Source organism: Phoxinus phoxinus (genome assembly GCF_949152265.1).
Source record: "Phoxinus phoxinus genome assembly, chromosome: 15".
Taxonomy (NCBI): Eukaryota; Metazoa; Chordata; class Actinopteri; order Cypriniformes; family Leuciscidae; genus Phoxinus; species Phoxinus phoxinus.
Genome location: NC_136890.1, coordinates 30735619 through 30755162, shown reverse-complemented (window position 1 = coordinate 30755162; position 19544 = coordinate 30735619). Strand labels below are relative to the sequence as shown.

Here is a 19544-nt window from a genome sequence, read left to right as displayed (position 1 = left end):
GCCAATGACTGCAAATTATTTCAAACTGTTGTCATAACTGTGCTTGACAAGTAACAGGTGATTTGATTGGTTTATGGTTGCTATGGTGGGTGGGGCAATAATTCAAATCAAGACTGCACCAGAAAGTAGCATGGTAAGTAGCCTGGCATACCAAATCTAACTAAACTATTATAAGGATGATACATCTATAAAAAAAACTAACATGCACATAAAAAAAAAACTATGCATAATATCTGTCTTGATGGCATCGATCAGAAATAATATTGTTAGTTTGGTATATGAACATATTTTTTGAAAAAGTGATGTTTTTCTTGGCGGCCCAATTTACCTTAACCCACTGAGGTAAAATGGGCTACATGGTTTCAGCTAAAATGGGCCATCATCTGTGTCAATGACACACATGTGTGTGAGTGTGTGTGTGTGTGTGAGTGAGTGAGTGAGTGAGTGAGTGAGTGAGTGAGTGAGTGAGTGAGTGAGTGAGTGTGTGTGTGTGTGTGTGTGTGTGTGTGTGTGTGTGTGTGTGTGTGTGTGTGTGTGTGTGTGTGTGTGTGTGTGTGTGTGTGTGTGTGTGTCTCACCATGACCCCACACACCATGACCCCCTGAACAGTAATGATGGTAGTAGATATTTTATTTACAGTATGGCAAACGAGAAGGAAGTGAGAGAACAGGTGAGGAGAAAGGAATGCAGAGGAAATGAGAGGAGACAGAAAGAGAGAAAAGAGAGGAGGAGCAAGGACCAGAGAGGAAAGGATAGAAATATAAAACAGGGAGGGAAAGGAATTTTGAATGTGAATTTTTGTAATTTGCACATTTCGTTCTAAATGTGTTTTACACACACACACACACACACACACACACACACACACACACACACACACACACACACACACACACACGCAGTTCCAAAAACTTTTTTAATTGCACATTTTAATATGTGGGTTTGCACCCAAAATGTTTTGTTTTTTTAATGGCACATATGAATATGTTTGTTTAATGCACTTTAAAGGTTATGTGGCTGTATAAGCAATTGTGTTTTAAAATTAAAATTGATGATAAATTACTATTTCCCTTTGCAGTTTGACTGGCCCATTTTACCTGAAACTGCTCATGCAAAAAAAGTTGGCACTGATGTTTCAAGAACTGTAGGGCCTAAATAATTATATTTTATTAAATAATTTCAACACAAAATGATAAAAAAAACAGTCATTATTAATCATAAAAACACATGGAAAGGGCATATATGGTGTTGTATTATTGTCCCAAACGATTTACCGAAAAGTGGCCCAATTTAGCTGATATCACCCCTACTTTAGGATTTTCTTTCCGACTCCTCAGTATCTTATTCAACAGCAGGCGGATTTAATTCATGCGTCAGTAGCCTATGAACTACGGCGAGTCGACTATAATAAGGGGACAATGATGGGGAATGCTTTTTCAATCTCAATGCTTTTTTGTTCCCCAGAGAGCAACTTGCCTTTGCTCTCAAAACTTTTGCAAGCGGAGTCAAAGTTTCACACAACTCAACTAAATCGAAAGTGACCACTTTGCTCTTGTGACATGCACAACGACTCCAATATAACGTTAGCGAGGAAAGAGCTTTTGCTACTTTTTATATATAGCTACAATGAACGACTGTGTAGACTGAGCAAAGGCCTATTGTTGACCACTGGTAGTAGCCAGCCTACACTTTATGAGGGAATCGTTAAGGAAATAACACGATCACATGATGTGTAAAGCAAAAGGAAACTGTTAAACATTTCAGGAACTCTAGCTATTTCTAACTGCGTTTTCAAAATGGAGAGACGGATCGTGAGGTAAGATTTAAAAAGTCTTCGTATCGTAAGCAATATTTACATTGTTTCGGTTTCAAAAAGTGCACAAACTGACTTCATTAAACTTACTCTGAAGTGACTATGGAGCAAATTACGGGACAGTTAACCCGGTTTATGGATTACCAGCAGTAGCAGGTAAGATTTTGTTGTGATGTTTACGCATTCTCAGATTTCCACACGACACCCCATATTCACTACATAGGCAGGCTATATTGTTCCCTTATTTACTGCAGCGCCATCTTTAAAGCGAAGGAAAGCGAGGATGTGAGGGATAAACATCTCATCCCATCTCAGTGGGTTGAACTCTTATTTGAACTTTTTTTGAACTGTTCAGCTAACGAAAAACTGCATTAAAATATTTCCAAGCAATTTCAGCAGACAAAAAACTCCAGAAAATATAAGCTGTGGGAAATTATCTAACGTTAGGAGCTTTTTTACAGCGGACGCCATTGAAAACACGGTACGTAACGTCTATCTCTCACAGCTTCGCTTTCATTCATTCATACCTGTCATGATGACGTTACTCTGACTACATTTTAAAGGCTACTAAAGAAATATTACCATGGTAACCAGAGTTACGCTCGTTACGCTTAAACCCACTCTGTTTGTCTGTTGGTAGCTGAAGTCATCCAGTCTAACTAAAGGCTGAATACAGTACACTACTTTTGTTCAGATTTTAAAAGTTGTGTAGTGTATTCCAGCCTTAAGGAAAGTATAGTTTATATGTAGTTTATATATATTTTAGGAGGCAGTGCTTGTGGAGACAAAGCATCTGGGCGATGACCTTAAACAAAAGCATATGAAGTATCCATGGTATAGGACCCAACCCACCCCAGACTCTATGTTACCATTCCTAATTCAATCAGCACAACTATTCAAAGAATGGGACAGAGAGAGGGGTAATAATAGTCTCAGTTTTCTGACTTATTTGACTTACAATAAAGAAAACAGGACGGTGGACTCTTGCTAAAATCTTTGCTTAATAGAATCATTCGTCTGATGTCATCATCTTTAACGTTACCTTAAATGCTAAATACAATATACTTTCCCTTAGTTTTTCATGTGATGTTATGTAAGGACGTAGGATCAGCAGATCTTAAACGGGTTCTTAAATTTGTAATCCCACATTACCACAATTTTATTGTAGAAACAACTAGGCTAATTAAAAGTGTGAAAACATTGTTAAACAAGAGTGTATACTGTGTAGTATTACAAAAAGTATGGTATCATATATAATATATTTATATATATATAAATACTATTAATAAATGAGCAAAACTTGGGCACTCAATAATATTTAATATTCAATTATTTTAATTATCAAAATTAAAGTTTAAATTGTATTAAATTGAACAAGCACAACATTCAATCAAATATTCTTAAATATTTATTATTAATAATAATATTGTTTCGACATATGTGTGCGTATTATACAAGATGTGCATTTGTAAATCCAGTGAGACGCGTGCATTGATTTTTATTAATAAACTAGTGTTTTCTGTGTCAGTGTCGCTGACTCGCTGCAAAGATGATAGAGAGAAACGCACATAATGGATTACATAATCAGAGTAGCCTATTTCTTTTCGTTTTGAATTGTTTCATTAAAGACATTTCAAGCTTTCTCTAGATATATTTCTCATGTCTGTGAGGCATACGCTGAGTTTCGGTTAGCCTTATGATGAGATGCGCTCCAGTTCACGTGCAATGCAAGTGACGTGCCGGCGCCTCCATGTCATGATTATATTGTCTGCTATATTTGCTTCTTATTTACTAAATCCAGGCAATTGGTTGATGAAAAATTTATTAAAATAAAGATACAATTTATACAAAAAGAAATTCACTTTAAAGAAAGGCTACAAAACAAAACTTAATGAAGTGGTCAAAATCAAAGTTTTCAAAATCAAGTCTGAACCACTCCTGATATATTGCGCATCCTATCTTACTCATTCTGTTCACTTTTCATAATCAACATAGATGGGAAAAAAATAACATTATAATATTTTAATAAAAATATGAAACCAAATGTGCTTATTGGCTACAACACGTATAGTAGGCCTACAGACTCTCAATTTGTACAAATTGCTGCACATTCATTTAATTCTGAATTTTGCACACATAAGTTGAAAGGCATTTGTTTGTGGATAGAAAAACATATTTGCAACTGTAAGAGCCGCGCTATATTGGTCCAATGAGGGTTTCCAATAACACGGGAAGGTTTCTTGCGCGTTCCGTCTTTCCAGCATCTCAAAGTAATTTGGGTTAAATGCAATACATTTCTCATATGTATTTACTCGTTATTTCATCTGACTCCATAAATGAAAGGTTTTGATAATATCTATGCATCACTAAAAGTGAGCGAATGTTTGATTATTACTTTTAGACTATTAAATGAACAAGGTCAAAATCAGTTTGAATAATCAAATGTAACAATTTATTAAATCAGGTATCAGGTCAATTGTATAATCAATTCAAAGATAATCAATATAAAACATGAATAAAAGAAGAGATGCGAACCCAACCTGATGCAAAAACATGAGGCTGGAAGTTTCGGTCACTCCCAGCCATCACGGGCCAGTCTAGATACAGAAAAAGCCCAGATTCTCCTGCTGCATTCCATTAAATAGCCAAAACCTCTTTCATATGTTAACAATGGGAATTTACATTCAGAGTTGACACCTTTTGGGGGTAGGAGACCATTTGCCAGAGACAACCTTCCTTTGTGTGTCAGTTTCTCTAAACTTCTCAAAACCTGATTTCTTTTTGTTTAATCTAGTTGGAAATGAGACATTTGTACCACTCACTCTGAGACATTTTAAATGATACTAAACATAATAATCATTCACATTAAACCACATATATATTCTTGTGTGAGTCTTTGGTGTGAGAGGGAGTGAAACTGTATGGGGGAGGTCAGATGGTAATTTCCAGCAAGGTCCTTTGTCCAGACCAGTCTATCTCTCTAACCAGTTTCTCCAGCCTTACACAACATTTTTCAAATTCACGGATAATTGTGCATGCATTTATTAATCGTCGTTATGATACTAAAATCATAATAAAGTATAGGCTTTACTATGTACAAAAAAATCAGATGAGCCCAAAATATGAAAGCAGCGTTGTTGTAAAGGCCGAGTCATGTGCGCATGCGCTACTTGCTGTCACTCATCATCAGCAGAGAGCGGAACTGTACAAGCAAGACTGTGTGTGCAAAGTGCGTCAGTAAATATATATCTTTATTTCTTTCCCTTTGTAGACCACAAACATGCACATCTAAATACTTCAAGCAATCTGTGTACTGCTGTGTTGTGCATAGCCAAACTGTCAACAATAAACCACCTTTGCATGGAACTGATTCAATCCAGTGTGTTCTGATCGACACCCCATTGAGGAAAGCTTGAAATAATAAATCATCACCTATTACAGTCTAACCCTTCTATCGAATAAGCGTGATTAATTACAAGTTAAGCATTTCCTCCCATAGAAAACCATCATGAGGCTTAATGCAGATTAGAATATCCCCTTATGACGAAATAACGAGATATGTTGAAATAACGAATTATTACGTCGAAATATCGCCGCCCATGGTGTTCTGCAATGTAAATACTGTGGGATATCTATTTCAGTCCAACTGTATGAAAGTACCAGGGAATTACTATAGGCTATGTACAATTCCTAACGCCTGTCACAACTAGCCTACTGAGTGTCTCAGTTTACAATTCAATAATCCACCCACTCCTCCATTCAACACCATCCAATAGCAGCCGCTCTCAGACGTAAACCATACATTCCTTTACCATAAGTAGCCCACACAAGACCTGCACCCTTAGGCATTACTTTCCAACTCACCACGAGAACATTACTGACTTCAGGAATCTTTCAAGATCTAAAAAGTAAGTCCCTCTATTGTTTGGTGCAGACTTTCATAACATTTTCAATAGCTTATTTGGCTAAGCAACTGAAAACTATTAATAACTGGCTATTTATAGGCTTTTTACAAAGATATTTCAGCACAGGCCACTGTGATTGACCAATCAGAATCAAATATTTCAGAAAGCTGTGCAATAGAAAAAAGCATTGAAACAAATAAATGTTTAAATTTGTAGTGAGTGACATTTGTAACAGAATTTTATCAATGGTTAATAAATGCTTTTTTTGTGGGCAACTTCCCTAACCGGTTTGTTTGAATGTCATTCAGCCATGGCAGCCCCACCCGCGGCAAGCAACCACGGACCCTCCGCTCCTCCAGCAAACATGTTCGATACGGTCCCTGGATATGAAGGAACAGTGGCTGGCGGAGGAGGTAAGAAGCATGCAGAATATGTTTTTAAAAGTAAAGCAGATAATGGAAATGCTTCAGCATGAGCAATAAATGTATATCGTCCATTCAAGTCATGTCGGAAATATCGTATGTAATAGTTTAACACACATGAATGTCAAAAGTCGTAATTAAGAGTTACATAAAACTCTTTCTGAATTGGAGGCATGTCAGTGAGATTCAATGTATGCAGCGGTAAATTTGTTATAATGAATTAAATCTTTTTTTTTTTTCATTTACAAGTAGCATGTAGAAAATACCACAGTATTGTACAATTACAGTACAATAGAATATATAACGATTTCATTTACATCACCTTTATAAACTGAAAAACATATAAAAGCAAAAACAAGACCCAATGCGTATTCTTTAATTCATCATTTTGTAGAATAGAAAAGGTACATCGCTATCTTGCTCTGACCAAAGTAGAGCGTATTCAACTCGAAAATGCAAACTTCCCAGTAGGACTTAAAGGTCCCATGACATGAAATTTTCACTTTCTGAGGTTTCTATTAGTAGGATGAAAATAATCGTATTTAAATTGTGAATAAATTATATACAGAAAGCGATCAAAGAACAATCTTTCCACACAGCGCGATCGAGTTTATCTGGACACTTGCCAAACTCGTTATGAAATCAATGACGCACGTTACACTGCACATGATCGCTCTTACTGTATTTACATCATCGTGCTTGCATTGGTGAAAGCAGAGAGAGTGCAGAAACTGCGTTGCAATGATAAGATCTTCATTCTCGCGATCAACAACAGACTGTCATCTGCTCAATGCTCATCACGGCAACATTTTATGTGATGGAAATAGATCTAAATACTTTAAAAACTTCTGACGATTTGTTAATCTTGATAGCTGTAATTGTAAAAACACATGATAACTGTAGTAAAAGCATTCCAGAGAGTTTCAGAGTAGCTATTTCATATGCAAGCATGTCAGCCAATCACAGCAGTGGCCGGTTACACTGAAGACTCACACAGACACGCCCCTTCAAACAGAGCGTTCAAATCAGAGGCTAAAATTGGGCTAGGAAAAATGCCTTTTGTTTTTAAATTATGACTATTTTTTATCTAAAAAACATACTAACATTATAAGGGCAACCCAGGAAACATAATAAAATAATATAATAACACCATGTCATGGGACCTTTAAATTCACCAATAGACCTCGTAGTGTTCAGAGCACCAAAACACATGAATAAGCCCCTAGTTTTGTTACTGATGTGTCTCTCTTTTCACAGGTGGGTATCTTCCTCCTCCAATGCCAACTGTACCGATGCCTGTGCCTGAACAAGCCCCCAGCCCACCAGACTGGCAGTAAGAGCTTTTTCTTTACACAGAAAACACACAATGCACTCAGTGAATCTTTAACACTGTACAGGCACACACCTACGATATGCAATCATCGTACAAAGATGGGAATCCTTAATTTCTCAACGTTTGGGTGTCCCTTATCTTTGGGGTTCTCAAACTAGGTCTGCGTGATTCATTGAAAGAAAACCAAAATGCAAAGGCTGTGATTTATTTAAACAAATAATTGTGCTTCAGAGTGAAGCACGGCACTCGTTCGGTTCGTTTGCACCAATGTTCTTTGTTGTTTTTTACAGTGATGTATTACAATTGTACTGTATAATGTAATTGTATAGTTTAATATTTTCATTTAGTAATAATAAAAACTCATAACTTAAAAAAAACAAGGATTATTATTATTTTATATTTATATAATAGATAATTTATAATTAATTTTAATACATATTAATAATATATTATAATCTATAATTAAACAAATCTATAATTTAAGGCCAAACTGTAAAAGGGATCCACTGGGGGCAAGTGTAGATGAGAACCCAAGTGCAGTTTATTATAAATAAGATTAAACATGAAACAAAAACATGGTGTGAAAACACAAAATGAAGACATGAACAAAGACTTACAAACAATGGTCTACAGGAAATAATACTTGACAAAGACACATGGAAAACATGAGGGCTTAAATACACACAAGACTAATGGGACACCTGTGAACAATGAAAGAATGAACCAATGACAACATGACACATCAGACAAGGGAACACATGGCAGGATCACATGACTAACAGGGGATCACATGACAGACATGAAGCATGAAATGAGACATAAACCAAAACGTGACATAAACAAGCACAGCAAACCTTTTTTTTAACTGAACTAAATTGTACATTTTAGATTATTATTGCAATTTTTATAAGAAAAAAATTTATTTACTGTAGATAGACCTATATATAGATAACATTTTGAATAATAATTCTTTCAAAATTATTTAAATAATCATGTTTTTTAATAGTTGACTTTTGACAATACAGTAACAATAAATAAATATATTTATTTTAGCAAACAACACGTTTTTATAACATCACACTTTTCCTCTTAGACACTTTAAATAAGTAATTGTATATGAATAAATATATATTCTTGTATACTCCCTCTCAAGGAGATCATCATATTTGGTTCTTAGCATCAACAAGTTTGAAAGCTTTATCTAGCACATTTGCTGATTCACCCTGTTGTTCACTCATTAGTGTGCACTTTGACCTGAAGTGGGTGTGTCAGCTTTGAAAAACAATGAAAAAGTGTCCTGGTGGGGTCTTCCCGGGACTAAGTTTGACAAATATTGTACAACACACCCTGTTGAACAAGTGCAAAGGTCACCCACATATTGATCTTTTCTCATTGATCTCAGTATACCTTCCATCTCAGAGGAGAGAGCTCGCGAAGCGTTCGCAACGTACGTCTCCAGCAACTGCTGCTATAGTTCTGGCCCCGTCAAAGATGGAGTTATTACCAACATGGAGTCCTTTAACACCTACAGGGTGAGACCTACAATACATCATCTTCATCATGAGCACCTTTTTCTTAGTCCAGTGTGAGGAGTAGAAAAGTACGGCGCCTCTAAAGGGACATGGTGATGGGAGAAAAAAATTATTTCATTGCTTTTGCTTCCAAAAAATTTGCGTTCCCCCAAGAAACTTTGTGTTCGCTCACAAAGAACACAAATTTCTGAAAGCAAATGCAAAGTTTTTTTCTGGGAACGCAAAACATGTGTTAGAACCATAGACTGTGGTTAGAACACAAAAGCATTGACGTATATTTTTTTCCTTCAACGTGTCCCTTTAGGTGCTCTGTAAAAAAGTATCAACTATTAGAGTTATTTTGACATGCATAATGTCAATGTGATTTGTGGTTGATAGAACAAAATGTTGCTCTAGATGGTTTATTCAGATGTGTCTGCTTATTCTTTTCTCAGTATCGTTTGGAGACCTTCAATGAGTCCAGATCTACTGAATGGACTCAGGAGCCGTTTGCAGGTACCCAGAAGTCATACTAGACCCATTTGCACTTCATGCGTCTTTTGGCTCCATTTGCACTTGTCTCCACAAAAAGGGATATACGATGTAAATCCGATCTCACATATGTAAATCTAACATAAGTTCATCTACATCAGCGGTTCCCAAACTTTTTTTCCTGCGCACCCCCTTCTATGTCCCAACCGGGTTGGCGCACCCCCAATCCCCACTTAAAAAAAAAAAAAAAAAACGCAACAAAGCTTTGTTTTATCGCCATATAAAGACTCATGTTTAATCATGGGCAAATAACCAGAACACGCATGACAATAACAACATCAACAAAGTTTCAATATAATGCAACAAAGCTACGCACAAGCTTTCACTTTTAAGAGGACGAGTGACAGGCACAGGCGCAGTAACAGAAAGCATGGTTATTTTCAGCTGCGTCAAAGAAACATTGCAGCAATAGGGTAGGCCTATTAAATGACCGTGGAGCTAGCATCATCATCATAACACAACGGTTACGGAAATTAGAACGACAGTACATTTAATTAAATTGCAATGAAGTTACAAACGATCCACAACATTAAAGAGAATAGGCTCCGAAATAGATCAAATAAATAAAAACGAGGATTAGGGTTGGGTACCGAAACACGGTGCCAATAGGGAACCGGTTCCGACGAGACCGAATAAGAACGGAAATTTCGGTGCCTGACTTTTTTTTACCGCCCCCTGTAAAACATCTCGCGGCACGAATGTTCCAATAGTACCAATACATATAAATAAAACATCTCCAGTTAACCAGCAGAGCATTCATTTCGTTAAATAAGAGACGATCTAGCGCTGAAATGTGTTTTTTAAATCAAGTGATCAAAGTGCTCATTGCCACTGCGATCAGTGGCGCGGATACAGTGCTTTCTCTTCTGGCTCGTCTTCACTCGGACGCGCGCTTCAATCTGTTGCGGAAACTCGTTCCGGTGAAATCCCAAAATATAATGCACACAAACGTGTCCCTGCTTGATATACAACTACTGATGAGCATAATCGGTTTTGATGAGAAAAAAAAAACGTACGAATGTGGATTAGAACCCAAAACCTCTGACACGCTTGACGAAAGTTAAAGGATTAGTTCACTTTTAAAATGAAAATTCTGTCATCATATACTCACCCTTGAGTTGTTTCAAACCTGTATGAATTTCTTTCCTCTGCTGAACACAAAGGAAGATATTTAGAAGAATGTCAGTAACCAGACAGTTTCTGGTTCCCATTGACTTCCATAGTAATTTTTTTCCTACTATGGAAGTCAACAGGAACCAGAAACTGTCTGGTTACTGACATTCTTCTAAATATCTTCCTTTGTGTTCTGCAGAGGAAAGAAATTCATACAGGTTTGAAACAACTTAAGGGTGAGTATATGAAGACAGAATTTTATTTTTAAAAGTGATCTAATCCTTTATCAACTTTATCATATGACGTCCCACTTGACAGTTTCCCTGATTTCAGCCAGTTAAGCATATTTATAATATATATATATGGAATATATATATTCCTAGTCTGCAGTGTGTAGAAGAAGACAGCAGCTGTCTTTTTCTTCGTTTCTATCAAAAACTAATAAATTATAGTTTTTTTATTTAAAATAAAAGCGATTACAAAATAAATGTTTACTGTTTATATTTTTTTATTGTATGGAAAAATCCCACTTAAAAAAACAGACCGCCATTACATATTTCCTCTCGTGCACCCCCTGGTGGCAGCTCGCGTATCCCTGGCGGTGCGCATACCACACTTTGGGAATCCCTGATCTACATGTTGATGCAAATGCTGGGCAAGGACATTTTTCTGCATTTGATGTGGCTCATAAACAACAAAAGCTACATTTCTCTGACAAGAAGATTCATTGGGTCACATTATACAAATTTGAACTGCCCTTTTTTTAAGCTCATATGCCTCAATGCTGTAATACCTCATCAGACATGGCTCTCACTGTGTCCTTCTCTCCCAGGGCAGCCTGTGGATGCTGGTGTTCAACCTGCTCCTGGACCGTGGCAGATTACAGCTCAACCACCGGCCTTCTTTCAGGAGCAAAAGCAGACCATTAGAGTGCCCTACACTTCCTCAGTCAAGGTTTGACCTTTAAAGGATCATGAATCCCCAAAACATAGTTTTTGAGATGTGAACAGTAATGTACAATCACTGAAAACACTCATAAATTTTACCAACAAGTGGAAATTTGGGAGTGTGTGACTGGCTGCCGGCACGATTTTACGTCAGCCAGTCCTGAGCGCGAGCTGAATTTATTCATGAGAATGAACTCTTTAACGATGAGCTTAACAATGCTCGCAACGAGGATCATATAGATCATACACGGACCGGAGCAAGCGCATTTTTATGGACAAATCATGACACTAACCACAAGATCCATCAAACTAAGAGAGGGTCTCATTCAACACACACTGTATCAGAGCATTTCTGCATGAAACATCAACACACTCTAAAGGTTTAGGAAGCATTTTATGCAATCTTCCAGAAAATCACAAGGATCTTTCATTTAAATTGTTCTGTTTGTAGAGCTATTATTGAGTGCAACAGTCCAGAAGTAAAAAGAATCATTTATTTTTTCCATAAAGAAATACATTTTAAATGATAACTTATAAACCTTTAAAGACAGACTTACTGTGAGCTACAAGGTTGTTAATCAATGATATATGCATTTGTTGAAGCCTTCAACCTGCATAATCTCAAATGATTTTTTAAAATAATCATGATTAACAGCACAATCCCATGTGAAAAACTACATTATTTATGATTCTGCAAAGAAATCTCCACCAATCATAGAATCACAGCAAGCAAATCACACCAAAAGAATCGCCCACTCCCATGAAGCACTGTGAATGACATAAAAGTCAGTCAAACTACTTAATTCTTTGTAATTAATTCCTTTGCAATATTGTGCAATACAAATAAAATATAGGCCTATTGTTTCTATATATAAAATCAACATCTTTAAATCAATGTTTTTATATTTATCCATCTTTTTTAATTTGGTTAGGTTGTTCATAAAGCTTTATGGGATTGTAGTTCTTAACCTCATTAAAGCCGTTAAGTTCACATTCTTGCTTTTTGGTAAACATCCCAATAATGCTTGTATTCAACCAGTCAGATCATATTTTACAGCATTACATTCTGTTTGTACCCTAGAACTGTCACGTGTGTCTTGGAATGGGAAGAAACCCCTGTAAGACCTGTACGGGAGCTGGAAGCGTAAGTCAATTTTAACTAGCACAGACCGAACCAGCTGCTTGCCATTTGAACAATGTATTTCATTGTTCTCAAAGGTATTTTCACAGAAGAAAATATGCTAGATGCTTAAAAGTATCCCTTTGTGTGGTGCCTGGAGAAGTTGAACTTTATTGAAAATGTGCACACAGTCCACAGAATGGTTTTCATTCAGTTTATATGACGTAAAATAGCAGTCTAACATATGAACTTTTTGTCCTCTATTGTTGTCTGTGTGCAGAAAGTCTGTTGGGTGTGTAATGGTTCTGGTTTCCGCGAAGGTAATGACCGCTGCACGCACTGCAATGGGCGCGGACGTGAAAAGTAAGTCTTTATTTACTTTATTATTTATATATATATATATATATATATATATATATATATATATATATATATTTATATTTAATGTTATTTTAGCTACTATGGTTTGAATTCTCATGAAATCCTTCTGGGGGCTTCAGTGAGTGCTTTGGTGTTTTCTGAGTGTTTGTCTGGTGTCTTTCAGCTGTAGTACATGTAACGGCAACGGCTCTTGCCAGTGTGACACCTGCAATGGGAAGAGACAACTGATCGTCTTCATCAACCTCAATATTAAATGGTATGATCTACATGATTTAAAGGGCACCTATTATGCATAATTCACTTTTACATAGTGTTTGAACTAGTGCTGGGCAAAGATTAATCGCGATTAATCACATCCAAAATAAAAGTTTGTGTTTACATAATATATGTGTGTGTGCTGTGTATAATTATTTTGTATATATAAATAAACACATATGCATGTATATATTTAAGAAATATTTGCATATACACTGTATATTTATACATGCATTATATTATATATGTGTACGACTGGAGAACCCTTGTTCGTGGCCTATGCCCAAAGTTGGGCGTAAGTAAGTAAGTATATTATATATAAATATTAGGGCTGTCAAACGATTAAAATATTTAATCGCGATTAATCGCATGAATTTCATAGTTAACTCGCGATTAATCGCACATTTTTATCTATTTTAAATGTCTCTTGATTTCTTTTTGTCCCATTATATTTTCTAATTTTAATGTTCTTATCAACATGGAAAAGTGGATTGGCTTGCTTTGTGCAAATGTTTTTTATTGAAAACAACATATACTGTGTTCAATTTCACACTAACATTCTCACTTGGAGCAAATAATCTCTCACACAATGTAACACTGTCCATCAATAAAAGGGTGAAAGAAATACTGACGAGGTAACGTTACTGATGTTGACGAGTGGGCGTAGAAACGCATCAGCTGTGTGTGTGCTTGACCTTTTCAGACGGGACGTGCTGCGATGACAGCTCAGTTCACAACGACACAACACACAGATCACTTTGGTCTTGTCAATTGAACCATTTCGCAACTTTTTAAAAGTAAACTTTCCATTCAGAATCTTATTGGCATCCATTTTGGCGTCTCGCGCTCATCATTCATCCACTCAAAACGTAACGTTAAAGGGGGTCTATGGGATCAAATTCCCGCCAAATATATAGCGGGTCATTGGTGTGATGTCAACTCCCCTCTTCGATTGATTAGCTAGAGGAGTAGCTGTCAATCTAGAACTAGTGGACCAATGGTGACGCTTAAGCCCGCCCTAATTTACATGAAACTCGAACTGCAACATTTGGGAAAGCAAGCGCAGAACATAGAAAGAAGAGCGAAGAGAAAAACAGCACAAGCGTACAAAAGAGTAAAATATGAACAGAAAATGCAAGAAAGCACAAAGTACACAGTAATAAAACCAAGGAAAACATACTTTTTAAGAAAGCATGACCATAAGTTTAAGTTTTGTGCTAAATAACTTTTAATGTGTTTAAAGTTTTTATTCATGCTTGTTATTTCTTGATTCACGCTTATTATATTTTGATCCGTGACCACGTTGTTTGCTATTCTGATCATTTTGCTTTTTTTTTTTTCAGTTTATGCAATATATTTTTACATGTGTTTTTACATTTTTGATTCACGCTTATTATTTTTTTATACGTGACCGCTATATATTTGGCGGGAATTTGATCCCATAGGGGTCGCACACCGGACGAGAAGCGCAGCGCCTCGTATTTAAATTTCGAACACATTATTCTCTATGAGTGTACACACACCGGCGGCGCCATTCGGCGTTTTTATTGCTGGCCATAAACTGAGAAAGTGCGCGTCCGATGTGCGATACGAGTTGTCCTAGACGCGGCTTGGCGCTGCGCTTCTCGTCCACTCTTTGGCCGGTTCGCATCGCAAGCCCAAACAAGTGTGTGCGGCGTGCCTGTTGTTTTGTTTATGGTCTAGCTAGATCCGTTGTGGCGTTGTAGTTTTAATAACGTTACTAGTTGTTGCAAAAGCATGTGAAAAAAATACAGTTTGCTAGGCGTTAATCTCGCGATAAAAAAATTGACGCCGTTAAAATGGGTTTGCGTTAACGCCGTTAATAACGCGTTTAACGGCCAGCCCTAATAAATATACATATTTTATATATATATATATATATATATAACAAATTTTTCTTAAATATATTCATGCATGTCTGTGTATTTATATATACAAAATAATTATACACAGTACACACACATATATTATGTAAACACAAACTTATATTTTGGATGCGATTAATCTTTGCCCAGCACTAGTTTGAACATAAATGTGTGTTGGCAGTGTGTGTACACAACCACCCTATAATGATAAAAATCCACCCTGTGCTTTTTTTTTTTTATCCCCATAAATCATAAGCACTGTCTCAGAACAAGCCGTTCTCAGATTCAGGGCAATGTGACGTACTTTTGCACAAGCCCCTCCCACGACTGTTGATTGACACTGCAGTTTGAGCATAGACCCGCCCTGAGTGAGCTAAACGCAGTCCGCCCTTGTTTCAACGCCGGAGCAGCTGTAGACAAGAATGTCTCCTAAGCGATTGAGGTGTTTTGTTGTTGGATGTAAGAATGAACATATAAGTCGTCATTTACTCTCATTTTTACTCGAGGATGGATCAGTACAAGCTTTTCGTGATCAAGCTTACAGTCTCCAGAGCGATAGGCCTAACGTTACTGATCACGGCAGTAATGAAAGGGAGAGCGCACACTTTATTACAGTTCCTCAGAGTTGTTTTACGGATATAAAATTGACCAGTTTATTAAGCAAAAAAAAGTAAAAGTCTTTTACTTGGGGATCGTTGCAGTTTCCCTCATTAAAAAGTAATAGGAGTAAACCGTCTTTCTATATCTATAGTCTTTGGTTTAACTCCCTCATTGTTTGCTACAGACATAAATCATGCAGTTTGTTGAGGAGAGCTGTGCTGTTCTTTTTCTAATCGATCATGCTCATGATTTTTTCCTGGTGAACATTAAAATGGGCATAAAATCCCCCCAAAGATTTACATTCAAGTCCTTTCTTTGGAATGGACATTTAGTCAATGTTGTTGATTATTTAATGATATTCAGAAGTCTCGCTCTCATTCTGAAATCTATTTTTTGGATAATTTCAGGAGCACTGAGAAGGATGATTTCGTAGCACAAGATTTGAGTGGTCTACGAGTGGAAAAGCTGCAGAAGGTTTCAGGGAAGGAGCTCTTCAAAGACGCCCAGTATATGGTAAGCACAGACTGTACATACAGTGCTTAGCATAAGTGAACACACCCATGCTAGGGTTGACTAAAATAGCCCCACATCATCACATACCCTTCACCATACCTAGAGATTGGCATGGGGTACTTCATCTCTCGATGCAAATCAAACCAGCTATTAGGCGAACTGAAATAAAACCATGCTAATCTCTAGGTATGGTGAAGGGTGTGTGATGATGTGGGGCTATTTTAATTCCAAAGGCCAAGGGAACTTTATCAGGATGCATAGTATCCTGGATCCATGAAATAACTGGCCTTTAAAAATAAAAATCTGCCTGCCTCTATGGGAATTTAACATAACTGTACGTACACACCGCCGCCGACTTGAGCTTCCAAAGTTACCGGAAGTCATTCATTTTCAATGGAAGCTGGCTTCTCTCAGCTACAAGGAGCGTCACATCCATCGGCGGCGCGTTTTGAGCGACCAGAGCGTCAATCAGAAAGTTGAAAGTAGCTCAACTTTATGGTAATGAGCTATGACGCGGTTCAGCGGCAAGCAGCGGCAAAACGCCAGCAACCAATCGGAATACAGACGTCCTTCGCGCTGGCTGATTCAGGAGAAACATACGATGTAAACTTTCGTTCCTACCAAAACAAAATCTCCAACTCTGACGTCTTCTCCGCAAATACAATAAAGCAGCACCAAACAAAACAACTTTGCAATGATCCATAATGATCCAGTGATACACATTTGAGGATGAGCGCAACTTTTATTGGAAACATTTACGAACAATCGTTTTAAGCGGGAATACAATTCATTTGCTCATGGTACACCGATTTGACCAATTGCACTAGATGCAAATAATAATAATAATAACAATAGCTAATTATTATTATTTTTATTATTATTTTGCGGTTATAAAATGCTGTCATTATAAAAGGTAGTGTATCTCTAGTGTCAATGTATTGCTTGTTTTTTTCTGTTTACATTTTCTGTTGTGACACTTCTCTTCTCCCGCTGCTACGTCAGAGCGGCCAAAGCGTCAACAAGCTTGTACTTTTTGACAAGCGTCCTTGACAGGGCGGCCAGAGCTTCTTTGCAGCTCAAGTCGGCGGCGGTGTGTACGTACAGTTAGGGAGTCCTGACTTAAGCACCCTGTATTTTAAAGAAGAACATTTATTTATTTACGATACATTATTCATTCACTATTCATTATTCATTCTGTTTTTAGTTAACTTTAGCATGGGTGTGTTCACTTATTCTAGGCACTGTATAGTGAGCAGTAAAAAAAAGTTAATCAGATGTATGTATGTTTACTGTAGGTCTATCCTGTGATGGGCTTCCCTGACTTTTCTGTTGCACAAGCTTCTGAGCGCTTAGTAAGAGACCATCAGGTGAAATACGCCCAAACCTCCCGCATATTACAACAGGTACAGCTGCATTTGTGTTTCCAGACCTTTTTATATTGTACTTTTTTGTAATCTTATTGATAATTTCTACGTTTTTGTACTAAAAATGTAATGCACAAACTTTGCTGTATAATTATATATGTTTGTAAATAGAGACATGCTTAATCTTGAATCTGTCATTCTGTAATTTCATCTGTCCGGTTCCAGAGGCAGACCATCGAGCTCATTCCCGTTACCAAAGTGAGCTACATGTGGAAAGGAAAATCCCATGTTTACTATGTTTATGGAAATGAGTTTGAAGTGAACGCTGAGGACTATCCCGCCACCTGCTGCTGTTCTGTGATGTAACATCAAATACACCTGACCTGATGTACAGTAGAAGTGCAATATAAATACTGTATTGCCATTAAGATGAACAAATGTAATGATTCTGGGATGTATATGCAAAATATACATCAATACTTGAAAGACACAAAACAATGGGTCACTGATTACGCAGCTTCCGCCCATGCAGATATTTGTAACATTTTATACAGTCTGTCATCATTATGTGATTCAATATGACCAAATGTCAATTACTAAACCTCTCTTAGATTAATACACTTTTTTATATCATTATGAATAATCACAATATAATAAACTGAGTTGAGAAAGAAAAATGTTTTTTTTTTTTTACTGTGTCATAATTTATACGTGTTATATTAAGACTGGACATTGATGATTAAATAAGTGTATTTAATGAAATTTTGATATGTAAATATTATATCTTACAATTTTGGTTCTCCTAAAAAAAATATAAAATGTGACACACATTTTCATATTAATTCTGTGTTGCAGTAGACATGCACTCACACTTGCTTGAGAACAATGGAAATGTTACTGTTTGTAAGCTAGGTAAAAAGATGTTACACTATGATTGATCTGTTATTTTTGTAATGGTTCCAAACATACTAAAATCAAACTCGAGAACTAATAATATGCATGATTTAAAAAAAAATGCAGACATATTAAAAACAATATATGATTAAAGAGTTAATGTGTTTAAAGGTGCATTGTGTAATATTTAGGAGGATTTGTTGCCAGAAATGCAATATCATATAGATAACTATAGTAATTTTCAGTGGAGTATAAAGACCTAATGAACCGTTGTGTTTTTATTTCCTTAGAATGAGCCATTTCTATCTACATACACCGTGGAAAGCCTGTGGTTATGTGGTCATAAAGACCTCCTCATTGGTGATCTTGTACTAGATTTCCATATAAAATGACCACAAACCAGAGCTGACCTGAAAACTTTTTTTTAAAGAAACTAAAGAGCAACAAAAAAATGACAGCTATAGCTGTTCTATTATATATAAATATTACATAAAAATTACATTTCGTACATTTCTTTTCTTTTTTTAAATTGTTTCCCTGTTTTATTACCAATACATCCATCACCATCCATTTCACTGCCATCATATATTTTGCGGTATATGCGACTTCTGTGCTCTATTGTCTCTACAAATGTATCGATGAGAAATCTGCGGTTGTGGTCTCAAAATGACCAGGAACAAAACAAAGCTAACAGGCATTTCATGAAAGATTTTTTTTTTTCAATATGTTGTCTCAACAGCATATTTCCTTTCAACTTTCATGCACCATTTATTCAGAAATATTCAGTTTCACTTCTTTTATCACTGCTTGCATTAGTTGCATAGATCAGAACATTTGTTTAATGTAAATCAGATTAAATAAAAAATCTACATTGCCCTCACAGACCTTCATTTCATATAGTTCATATAGGCTAGTATATATTAGTATATAGTACT

The 19544-nt window shown here is 36.5% G+C and overlaps 1 protein-coding gene across 5 annotated transcripts; it reads left to right on the top strand.

Annotated features, from left to right (window-relative positions):
- The first annotated feature begins 1335 nt into the window (after positions 1 to 1335).
- On the top strand, positions 1336 to 19479 carry LOC307012053 (protein SSUH2 homolog). Of its 5 annotated transcripts, none has more exons than XM_079638284.1 (14): positions 1393 to 1816; positions 1911 to 1969; positions 5635 to 5721; positions 6027 to 6131; positions 7398 to 7473; positions 8876 to 9005; positions 9440 to 9500; positions 11482 to 11603; positions 12678 to 12740; positions 12997 to 13079; positions 13261 to 13353; positions 16246 to 16351; positions 17647 to 17754; positions 17941 to 19479. In XM_079638284.1, the coding sequence occupies exons 1-14, from the start codon at positions 1797 to 1799 to the stop codon at positions 18079 to 18081; spliced, it is 1254 nt and encodes a 417-aa protein (XP_079494410.1). In that variant the 5' UTR covers positions 1393 to 1796; the 3' UTR covers positions 18082 to 19479. The 5 variants fall into 5 exon arrangements, with proteins under 5 accessions (XP_079494411.1, XP_079494410.1, XP_079494409.1 ...); XM_079638283.1 differs by having other exon boundaries at positions 5632 to 5721; XM_079638285.1 differs by lacking the exon at positions 5635 to 5721 and having other exon boundaries at positions 1336 to 1816.
- The last annotated feature ends 65 nt before the right edge of the window (positions 19480 to 19544 follow it).

Coding starts and splice junctions, on each gene's coding strand:
- LOC307012053 (XM_079638283.1), top strand. CDS start 1,797: ATGGAGAGACGGATCGTGAG. Junction 9,006..9,439: donor AGTCCTTTAACACCTACAGG/GTGAGACCTACA, acceptor TTCTTTTCTCAG/TATCGTTTGGAGACCTTCAA. Junction 17,755..17,940: donor CCTCCCGCATATTACAACAG/GTACAGCTGCAT, acceptor GTCCGGTTCCAG/AGGCAGACCATCGAGCTCAT.